Source organism: Lonchura striata, chromosome 1 (assembly GCF_046129695.1).
Source record: "Lonchura striata isolate bLonStr1 chromosome 1, bLonStr1.mat, whole genome shotgun sequence".
NCBI classification, from domain to species: Eukaryota; Metazoa; Chordata; class Aves; order Passeriformes; family Estrildidae; genus Lonchura; species Lonchura striata.
In genome coordinates this window covers 85,360,821-85,372,623 of record NC_134603.1, presented here as the reverse complement: position 1 = coordinate 85,372,623, position 11,803 = coordinate 85,360,821, and the positions used below count along the sequence as shown (strand labels likewise).

General features: G+C 37.2%; 1 protein-coding gene across 3 annotated transcripts in view; it reads left to right on the top strand.

Annotated features, from left to right (window-relative positions):
• The window catches only part of SALL3 (spalt like transcription factor 3), a 26,133-nt gene extending 17,887 nt beyond the window's left edge, over positions 1-8,246 (top strand). For 2 of the 3 annotated variants that reach the window (XM_021553360.3, XM_021553359.3), the window contains exons 3-4: positions 182-522; positions 1,486-5,292. In XM_021553360.3, coding sequence (XP_021409035.2) covers positions 182-522; positions 1,486-1,917 — 773 coding nt within the window. In that variant the 3' untranslated portion in view covers positions 1,918-5,292. Of the gene's footprint in view, positions 1-181; positions 523-1,485; positions 5,293-6,063 lie in introns of those variants that run through there. The other variant, XM_021553361.3, reaches the window with a different exon arrangement.
• Positions 8,247-11,803: the final 3,557 nt, after the last annotated feature.

Genomic DNA, 11,803 nt, shown 5'->3' with positions numbered 1-11,803 from the left:
AAGCCTTTTGCTTGTAAGAGTGCATTGGAAATTCACTACCGCAGCCATACTAAAGAACGTCCATTTGTTTGTACAGTCTGCAGTCGTGGGTGTTCCACTATGGGTAATTTAAAACAGCACTTACTGACGCACAAATTAAAAGAGCTGCCTTCTCAGTTATTTGAACCCAACTTTACTCTAGGTCCCAGCCAAAGTACTCCTAGCCTGGTCACCAGTACAGCACCAACCATGATCAAAATGGAAGTGAATGGTCACAGCAAGCCGATCTCTTTGGGTGAGGTTCCCTCGCTTCCAGCTGGAATCCAGGTTCCTGCTGCACCACAGACAGTGATGAGTCCGGGGATCACCCCTATGCTGGCACCCCCCCCTCGCCGGACTCCCAAGCAGCACAACTGTCAGTCGTGCGGGAAGACCTTCTCCTCAGCAAGTGCACTGCAGATACACGAGCGCACCCATACCGGTGAAAAACCGTTTGGTTGCACAATCTGTGGTAGAGCTTTTACCACAAAGGGGAATCTTAAGGTAAGAGGTCACATAAAACTGTAAAGGCTTGGGGAGGGTGGGTTAAAGAGCACTGCTCTTGAATTCAGCAAGTTTTAGCGCTAAGTGTTTGTCCCAAAGACAGGTGAGAAGGGAGCTTCAAGGAAATGCTTGCTGTACAGTGGTGGTCATTATGCTTCCACTGTGTAGAAGATAAGGACTGGAAACTGGCTGTGCAAAGATGCGAACTTTAAAACTGGTTCCAGGTGTACATGCAGGCATGCTGTAGTTCTGACAGATCAGCTGGTGGACATGTTCTGAGAGTTCTTATGGACCATCAATGCAAAATAACCTTGCTGTAAACCAGAAACACAGAGCTTTCTCAGCTCCTTGGGTGCCTCCCCAGTTTCTATTTTCTATTCCACTTTGCAGCCATTGCATAGTAGAAAGCTGTTTCTCACAGATTTACAATAGGTTACTACCGGACTGATCACTCCTATTCTTGCCATTTGGCTAACCATCAGGGCTCAGCCTGGGGAAGACATTTTAAATGTCCTTTTTAAAAATACTAAATTTAGCAAATTAATCAGTGCTTCTGACATGAGATAAAACATGAAAACGGACAGGATGAAAAAAGGAAAAGGGAAAAACCACCCATCTCCTAGTATGAGTAATGCCCTTAATAATCTTCAGTATGTGAGGTCTTCCAGCTTGCATGTGAGATTGTCTAACCCAAAAGAGAATGTACCCTTTAGTCTTGCAGCACTGTTTGTTTTTACTGAGAAGAATCAAATGCACATTGAAAAACTACTATGGATCTGGGTTTTCTTTGTGTGGGCTGAATGGACCTTAGAACTCTGTCCTTACTGGAATTGGTTTTTTTCAATGCAAATTAAAAAGCATTTTAAAAAAGCAAGTGCTACTCTAAATAACAGGATTTCAAGCTAGACACCTCACCAGAATGTGCTAACTTGGGGGTGCTTCTTGTCCCTGTTCACTCTGCAGGTTCACATGGGGACTCATATGTGGAATAACGCCCCTGCACGCCGTGGTCGACGACTCTCCGTGGAAAACCCCATGGCTTTGCTCGGTGGCGATGCTCTCAAGTTCTCCGAGATGTTCCAGAAGGATTTGGCAGCTCGGGCCATGAATGTTGACCCCAGTTTTTGGAACCAATACGCTGCAGCTATCACTAATGGACTTGCTATGAAGAACAATGAGATTTCTGTCATACAGAACGGAGGCATTCCTCAGCTCCCAGTAAGTCTAGGCGGAGGCGCCATCCCGCCTCTAAGTAACCTTACCGGTGGCATGGACAAAGCTCGCACAGGCAGCAGCCCTCCCATTGTCAGTCTGGACAAAGCAAGTTCTGAGACGGGAGCCAGTCGTCCATTCACCAGATTTATTGAGGATAATAAAGAGATTGGCATAAATTAAAAGCATTCATTCCGAATAACTGTTGGACCTCTACTCGACACAACACTTGTCCTGTTCCATTTACAGCTTTTGAAGCTAAGTATTAGTTTCCTGACCTAAACACATAGGTTCCCTTTAAAATTTTACTCATAACAGAAATACATAACTTTGTGGCTGCTGAAAAGTTGTCTTGCAAGGTGTGCATGGTACTTCTTTCAACAGTGAGTTTGACTGTTACTGAGAACTTTGAAACCTTTTAATTTAACAGAAAACAATCAAACAAACAAACCAGTCATGGGATAACTTCATTAGAAACAGGCTAGTCTACATTCACTTTGCTTCTTACAAAACTTACTATCACCTGAGAAGGGGGGGCTTCATTACAGCATTTTCACACTTATTTGCTGGTTTTGTTCAAATTAGTTAGAAACTTGGACTATGTTTTTAGGAATCTTAATCTTAAATAAGTGATTTAGTACCCCAATGCTGTGTATTATTACAGTATCTTTGTCTGTAGTATTTATAATGTTAAGATTATGCGGGTAACAGACAATATACTAGCCCCAAACTTAAATGAAGCTTTTGTACTGCAAAATACATCTGGCTATGTGATTTTTCTTCTTTCTTTTTCCTTTTTTTTTTTTTTTTAAGCAAGTTTTGTTTTACTATGAATAAGTGGTTTCTTTCAATGCAGGCAAAATTGTGAAGTTTTATTGGGAAAGATAGCATGCTTTTCATGTGCAAGTACCTGTCAGTAACAAACCTTTTTTTATTTAAATATTTGTAGCTGCTATGTGAACAGTTGTTCTATTAAATGAAAAAAAAATGTAGCGTGGATTTTAGCTCAATGATTGGAAAACAAGTTACAGACAAACCTTAGCACCATAAATTATTCACAACATTATAAACAGTTGTGAGTAAATACTCCGTGTTATCAAAGCTGTACAATAAAAAGGTAATGTTTGTATAACGTGGTTGCAAACTCTTAATTTATACTATTGCACTTTTATTATTTTGCATTAGGGAGGTTTGTCTATAATTTGAAACTGAACAGAGATGTCAACTATTTTATAAATAGTACTTTGACTTAAGGAATAAGGAGGAGGACCCTGTTGCAGTTTCTTGTTTTGTTTTAAGCTTAAACAGTGAGAGAGCTCTATCAACTAAGCAGAAAATTGCAGAGAACTGTCAGATCCTTAGGAAATACAGGGACTGCTGTTTCTTAAATGGAAATGATTCATTTAACTTTTCTATGACGCCCACTTAAAAGCGTGACCACCCCTGACAGAATTCTGATACATTTGTTTTAGGAGTGTAATATTAATACAAGTCTAGGATAGAGGAAGGAAAACATTATGTAGGTTTAATTTTCCTGTAATCTGTTCTGTCTCTTTCACGCGTAACCATGAGAAAGATGCTGACTCCCTAATAATAGCGGGAACAAAAGAACTTTTGGGCAGCATGGGCAGTAGTAACACACAAATGCTCTATATTTATTTCCAACTGTCTGATTATCTTTCCAGATTGCTCCAAAGCACAATGTACTCTGATTAATCAAATATAATTTTACGTTGATTGCATTTTGGAATTACACTGAGTAAACAAAGGGAATGGTTCCATTCATAAGTGGGGAATGCTGAGGAGACTGGGGCTTAATCAAAACTTGAACAGTAAATGTTTTGTGTACTACCTCATTTTTGTGCATTACAAGCATGGTGGAGTTGACACTCTGAACTTCTGTCCAGCAGAATTGCTTGAGGGACATTATGGGTAGCTGGGTAACAGCGCAAGGAGTTTTATGCCCCTGAAGAACGAATCAGACAGTGAGGTCTTCTCAGTTGAGACTGAAAAATAGGACAATCTTTCTTATAAAACAGAAACCATTACTGTAAGAGGATGGAGTATTTCTGCCATCATGTAATGGAGTGAGAAGAGGTTCAAAGACTTATTAGCTGTTTGTTTCTATTGGAAATGAACGATGAACTCTACAGCTCCATTTTCTGCAATGATGAGATAGAGATATATAGATATAAATATATATCTATATCTGAGCAAAATCATATGTCTGTAACACCTCTACAATATAACATCACTTTTTGCCACAGTGTGTGGGTGGTTAGGGGTATTTCCAAGCATTAAAGAAAAAAGAAAACTGAGGTGGCTTAATGTTGCTGTATGTCAGCAATTGAATGTTTTTATTTATCTGTGTAATTTTTGGTGTGACTTTTTTTTTGTTAGTATTTGGTACCATGTAGTGTTATCTCTATTCCCTAAAGGATGTGTATAACTTAAAAAAAAAAAAAAGAAAAAAATTAAAAAGAATGAAAAATAGAAAAGAAAAAATGAAAAAGGCAAAAGAGAAAAAATATGTAAAGTGTTGTAAATAAGATGGTTGACGATGGTGCAGTAAGACTGACCCCATTTTGTATTCAGGGTTAGGCCATTCCTCTCTGCATGGTGAAGAGAGACACTATTTTTATACTGTGATACCATGTAGGGCTAGGAGCCTCCCTGAAACAGCTGGGAATTGTTACCTAGATCCAATATTTTTTATTATTAAATTCTGTTGGCTTGACACATCTACTGATTGAAATGGATGTCTTAGTCTAGGTTACTATTTTTGTCATATGGAATTGAATAAAATGCAGGATGTAATATTATTTCTGAATTGCGTTCCTTGATTAATAACAGAACAAGATATGAGACTAAGGTCACTTGCGTTAGATTGGTGTCAATGACTTCTAATCATTGCATCTGAAAATCAGAGTAAGCTCGACACCGTATATTCAAGTGTTTTTCTAATTTATATTAACAGTGCAAAGAGATAGAATTATAAAAATCTCTTTTCCAATGAAAATAAATTTTAGAAGAATTTATCCCAAGGTAGTAGAACAAAAAAAAGACACCAAAAATATTTTGGAGGGGGGAAAACAGACTTTGGAATGACTACTGTTTCAAATTTACTGCTTTCTGAACTGAATTTATCCTGTACTATCTAATGAAAAAGCCTCCTTTTCAGGTTGTTTAAACATCTGCCTAATATTCACGATACACTGCATGAACAAATTTGTCAGGAGCAGTTCAAATTCTAAAATACAAAAAGGGAAAAAATTGACAACTCGCATCCGTTCATTCCAAATGACATAAACTATACGTTTAAACCCATGGTTTTGTTTTGTCTTTTTTTCCAATATCAAAGCATGTCTAACTTTAACCAAATTATTTTTTAACATTGATTTAAATAAAAGTATTTACATTCTTAAGGTTAGGCATGTGGTTACGTATCTCCTGCAAAAAAGCTGTATGTTTGAGTAAACTCCAAGCTGTTATATTCCAATGGTGAATGCCTGCTGCATTTAAAACAGACAAAAAATAAAAGAGAAAAATCTGTACTAATCATTTTTCAGTGGCCTTGTTATGCAGATACTGTGTTTTATAAGATGAACCCAAAGAAGGTGTGAGTTTCCTCAGGTGACTCAACAACAATGATAGATTTGTGCTTTTCTTCCTCCATGCACGTCCCTGAGTCTTGCTGAGAGAAAACATGATATGCAAAAGAGAAGAAAATCAAAGGAAAGCTGATAGCTATGGTTCTGTTCAAAACACAAGAGGAAAATTACCTGCTTTCCCTTCCTACCCCCCAAAGAAAGGATGAAAGCAGAATGGTATCTATTTTTAAATATGTATGGGTTATTTTTTTTATCATATGAAGACATGAAATAATAAAATATGCTACACAGATTAAAATGGTCAAAGTTTTTGAATTACAGATGTTTAAAAAGATAGCCATGTAGGAACTCAATATATGATCAGAAAAATTGCCTGTTATGATTTTTTAAGGGGAGTGTTCCAGCACGGCTTTTGAACTTTTCACTTCCATTTTCCCCATGAGTTATTAGAAAAACATAATTTATTAAATTATTGAACTAACATAATTAAATGATTGAAATATTTTTTCCCCCTTTTTTTTTCATTTTATATATATTAGCCCTCAATATATTATCTGTTCCTTTACTTGTTTTTTCCCTGTCTCTTTTGGCAAAAGCTTTGTTTTCCTAAAGCTGCATTGTGCTGTATTTGTGTTGCCTTTAATTTACTTCTCTGCATGTACTCTGCCATTTGGAAGATACTGTGGTTTATTTTTTTCCTTTTTCTCTAATTCTGCAGAGGTCAAAAGAGCTGCCTGTTTTTTACGTCTATGTGTAACACTAGCATAATGAGTGATGAAGTCTTCAGTGATGTGATCAGGTATGTGCATAGCTCACAGGATTTGTTGACAAACATGCCATTCACACTCCCTCCTTCAGATGAAGGCATGAAGCTCGTTAGTGCTGCTGGTAGAGGGCAGCCACAGATGGGCAGGAGGATGGAAGTCCTTATCCTAAATTCACTCTGCCTGTTGTTACACCACTGAAGCTCTTTGGCCTTTAGTGGAGATACTCCAGGTTTGTTCTGGTGCAAGACGGACTGCTTCCAGTTTCAGATGTCTTGCTTTTCCTTATGCATTTTCAAAACAATGGCTAGCTATACAGTATTTTAAAGAAAGCCTAAGCAAAAGCATTCCAGACTTTATTTTCAAAAGAAGGAAAAGAGAATACATATATTTTAGTACATTCCACAGGATTATCTCTGTTTTAAAGGAGGTCCTGAAAGATGAATATAAAAAAATATATGGCTGTGCCCCTTAATATATAATTTGATGACATCATATGACTATTCAGAGTATTCACATAAATTAGTAAAATAACCTGTGATTTTATGCATATAAGCAAAAGAATGGGAGACTCCTGCTACAGCTCTGCTATACAAGGTATGCACTCACAGGGAAGTGCCTTGCCTTGCAGATATGAAAGGTATCAGCAGACTTATGAAAAGAAAAATACATGTTTGTGCATGTCACAGGACCAATGTATAGTACCTTATTTTTTCAAAGGGAGAATGTCTCAATCAATTGACTAAGTGACAAATTCGAAAGCCAACAGCTTTGGGCTGTGCCACTGACATTCTTAAGGAAGTGGGCAAGTTCTTAATTCAACTAATATTTTGCTTAAGAACAACATACTTCTGGGGCCTCTGGGAATCAGGAACTCAGGCCTCTGGAATCCCCTTGCAGCATCAGCTAGCACCTTGTAGTATTGGGATGAGTTGCCCCATCAGTAAGACGGGGTAATACTTTTGTACCTACCTCACAGGGGTGTTGTGAGGAATAGTCTTATGTTTGTATAGTGTTTCAAAGATGGAAAATGCTTGGTATTATCACTGAGTTTAGAGACTTTACAGTACATGTACTATTATTTATTATTTGTACTCCAGTAGTACCTATGAGCTCCAGTCAAGACTGAGAGGCCTTATCCTAAATGTTGTACACTCACCTAGTTGGGACTGATAGAAAATTTTACTCAGTAACATTTATCAGTGGAGATATTTCATTATCAAATGCCTATTTGATTCCTATAGGGTTTAATTAAATTATTTAGATATTTAAATTGATTATCAGTTTTAGGCTATGGCAGAGAGAATTATCTAGTATCACATTCTGTTTGAAACTTATATTGATTTTCAGAAAAAGTGCACCAATTTTCTATGGATACTCTACAAACAAATCTTGCCATTAGTGGAATTCTACTGTACTTTTTCCTATTAAAGATAAATATTAAATTACATGTGTGTGTATACATTATTATACACCAATACATTATATATGCCTATAAACATGTATGTTTTAATTTTCTTTAGCTCCTTAGATTAATTTCAAACTGTATGTGGCATATTTTGCTCAAAAATTGCCCATTTCAGATGCAACTTAAACATCGTTAAATGGTGTTGGCTCTCGGTAAAGATATAAAAACTGGAAAACATGACAACGAAAGACATATTGTTGCTATCATATTTATGAAGGCTTGTAAGGAAAGTGTCTAACTCTCAAATGTAGTAAATAACCTTCAGTAAATCATAGAAGTCTACTTAGATTATGTTGAAATAAACTACTACATCAGAATAAGATCACTGCATATAACTATGTTAAAATGAATAAATAATTCCAAAGGTAATGTTTGCTATCATTTGGATGTTGAACAGAAAGTAATTTGTTTCCCAGACTGGCAAGCCATAAGTTAGTATGTTTTTACAGGTATCTGATTTACAATACTGTGTTAAGCAGCCTCTTTAGCATCTGGTCATGTGCTAAATATATTGGCTCAATTAATTCTATTGATAGTCTTGGCTTTTTTATTTGATTGTAAGGAAAGTTTTTGGTTTAGTTTTGATTGAATTGTTATCAGTGATGTTAGTCTCACTGACTTCACTCAGACACATCATGGAGTAAACGTATGAGCAACAGTGGGTAAATCTAGTCTAAAGAATGTCTCTTTCTTTTCCTTCTGGGTATTACAGACATCTCTCCATCACCCCATGATATGCTGGTCACCAGCAAACATACCGTAGGTTGTCATCTTCCTTGTGTGTTGATTAGCACCCGTGGCTCGGCCAATTTTGTTGAACACTTGGCACTTGTTCTGCTACAATGCACACTTCATATGGGACCTGTCAATACACTAAGTATCATATTTAAGATAGGCTGCTGGTGGAGTAAGTAAGTGAACACCTCTGCTGGAAGTTGTATGTCATTATCTGTAGTGTGTGGTGAATAAAATGGGCACATAAATGGACGTGGTGGTCAGGATTTCTATCACTTTATACTCTCAGTAATGTGCTTGGGTATAGGAGGATTTAATTGGGTTTTGCTTTTTTAAACAATTGTCGTAAGAGCAGTTATGAACAGATACCTTAAAAAGGGTATCTGTTTTCAGGTAGGAGTTTTGCAGGAAGAACTTGATTGGGACCTGCCTTTTTTCTGCCCATTTTCTATGAAATTACTCTTCCCAACATAGTTTTCTAGATAAATTCATAGTCAGGATTTAGTCCTTACCTAGGTTTTAGCTAATGCATCTAATGGGTAACAGAATGTGTTTCCCTGTGCACTTCTGAAATTTTCTTAAAAGAAAATTCTTTATATCTTCAAACAGGTTTTTATGTATCTTGTGTCACTGAATGTGATATCTGTTCCAATACTTGGCAACAATCTGGACCACTTTGCAGTACTCTCCCTTACACTGGGTAGCCCAGTTCTCCACAATTTCCCCTAAGAAATGCAATGACACGTGCCAACCAGTATTAGTCATTAAATGGAATTTTTTCAATATGTTATCATGTAACTTATTACAATAGCTTCAATTCCACCCTCAGAGAAGGTAGAATAAATGAGCCTGGTAGTCTCTGCAGCCTACATATTTCCTTCTCTAAGCCCTACTATCTTCATGAAGCAATTTGCCAGTGTTTCTTCTGTGATAATGTGTCTTCTGATTCTTTTCAGGAAAGTAGTGCTGCTATGTCTATTTCTTTAGTTTCACTGTCTTTCTGTACATGACCATGTTCTTCACATGTTTTCTTTATGGTAGTGTTAGATTTGCTCAGTACACACATCTGTCCTTGCATTATGTTGAGATTAATTTATTTTTTGATTTTGGGGCCAGGCCATATTGTCTCCACTCATATCTCCACCTAATTTCAATTAATTGCTTTCACTGGGACTATGAGTAGAAGATACTCCACAATGAAGCAAAATTCAGCACTCTGAAACTTGGAAGAATATTAAAATGTTTGTCCAATTGGGATTACTGCACACCCACATGTTGAACACTTGAGCTTATTAACCTCAGCAGTTAGGCCTGTTATACATACAGCTAGTTCCACTCTTAGTTCCTCTGTGTCTGGAAACTTTTTCAGGCTGGCCTTGATTTTCCATAATTTTTAAAAATAGCCATATATTACTTTTCCCAAAAACCTATATCATTCACTTAGTGGCTAATGTTTTCTATGCAACAAGCAAATTGTAACAAATTTTGCTATTATTTCAATGGAACAACTCACATATAATGCTGAGATGGAAGTAAAGCTCAGATGAGTACAATAAATAGCCTTTTCTTCACAAGTATCTCCAAAAGTAGTTTTACCTGTATATCTCCACTGCTAAATTGAAGAAAAAGAGATCACATGATGAGCAACTAACATAGAGATCATGGCAATAGTAGTGTTAAACGCACTACTACCATGTGTTTAACACACAGTGCACAAACACGGGCACAGTATCAGAATTAAACACAATCATAAGGAAACAGAACCATACGTCTTTTCAATTAACAATTATGAGCTTTTTTGTTTTATAAGGATTGACTCACTTGGAATCAAGAGCATCTGAGGGAAGCCAAGCAGCATGTCCCTCAGTTCAGCTTCTTGTCAGACTCAGAAAACACTTTTTCGAGTTCAGTTGTTAAGGCTGGAGAGCTCCTGAAACCTGGAATATCTAGTCAATGCTAGTGTGTATAAATGTCACAAGTAGATTTTCAGCTTACAGACTCCACAGTCTTAGAAAAAAAAGAATATTTTATTACTTCTAAAGCTTACCATAGGGGTCCAAAAGAGGAATGAAAATGATCCTTAGAACATCCTGATAAGCGCAGCTGTAAAAGGACTCATCATTTTTCTGGACATAGATATTCTAATTTCTATAGAATCATTCACACCTGATTTACACTGCTATGGGCAAAATCAAAAGGCTGTAGTGACTGTATCATCCCTTTTTCATCAGAGCAAAACACTTGTCTCTTTTCTTAAACCATAAATTTTTCAATGTGTATTTTGTGGTATGAATCACAGTACACATTGGAAAAAGCATGGGATAATCAAAGTATATCTGTACTTCAGTATGTCTCAGGCCTGTTCCTGTTCTAGAGGCCACCTGTCCCAGGAGAAGCTGCATCCATATATTTTCAAACTCTTTCACTGTCTTGGAAGAAGAAGTTACATCCAAATGGAATATTGAAATTGGCCCTTGATCCCTCCTGGATATTGAATGGGAGTGTGCCTGTCAGCCTGTGTTAAAGCTTCCTGTGAATATGCTGCAGTCTGGTAGGGCAATTCCTGGCTGCCTGCCTTGGTCCTGGTCAGCTCAAGGAGATCATTAAAGCCTTTGAGGACAAACATTTCTTTAGTGAGAAGCAAAAGATGCTTTTAGGTGGAGTCCTTTTCTATCCTGCTTTTATATAGCTGTACTTTGGAAGTAACTGGAATGGACTCTATCAGACCACTCCATTCAGCATCTTTCTCTCTTGCCATGAGGGATCTGACTCGTGGTATGTGATTTCATAGGCCACATCTCATGCTTCTGGGAAGCTGGGCTTCTTCCACCAGCTCTTATGTTCAAAAGGTGAATTGTTCCTTGTAGGTTTTCTGAGGGGGTTCTCCAGATTCAGTGAAGCTGCCAGAACATCTTTTAGCACCTGTTTATTCATTATTTTATCTAGGCATGTTATCTAGCCCACTCTCTTTCCAGTGTAAGAATGTTATTCATGGTTATTCAGGAATAATATTTCCTGAATACTTGTGTAGACAGAGTAGTCCCTTAAGTAATGAGTTCAATTAGGCTAAGATACACTATGTAGCAATTCAATAACAAAAATCCTGGGAGGTAGAGGGAGGAGAGGCTTGCCAATTGCTTACACACAGTATGCTGGATGACAACTAAAGACTCCGTGCTGTGGCATATTTGGCACATGCTGGCCTTCAGTTATGCCTAGCGACTCTCAAGGTTTGAGCAGTTCCTTACTAAGGTTTTAATCAAGGAAAAAAGTAGCATGGTGTGCAAATTAGTAAGACAACAGGCTCGATTTGAAATCTCTTTGGGGATGTTCATTCTTACAGAATATCAGCATCTAAGAAAATCAATTTATCTCCCATTTTTTCCTAAAAAAATGTCAATAGACAGTTTAATTTAGCAATTCACTACCCTGAGCATAGGGTATTGGATTCAGAAATGTAACTTAAAAAAAAAAACTCTCAAAACTTGAAA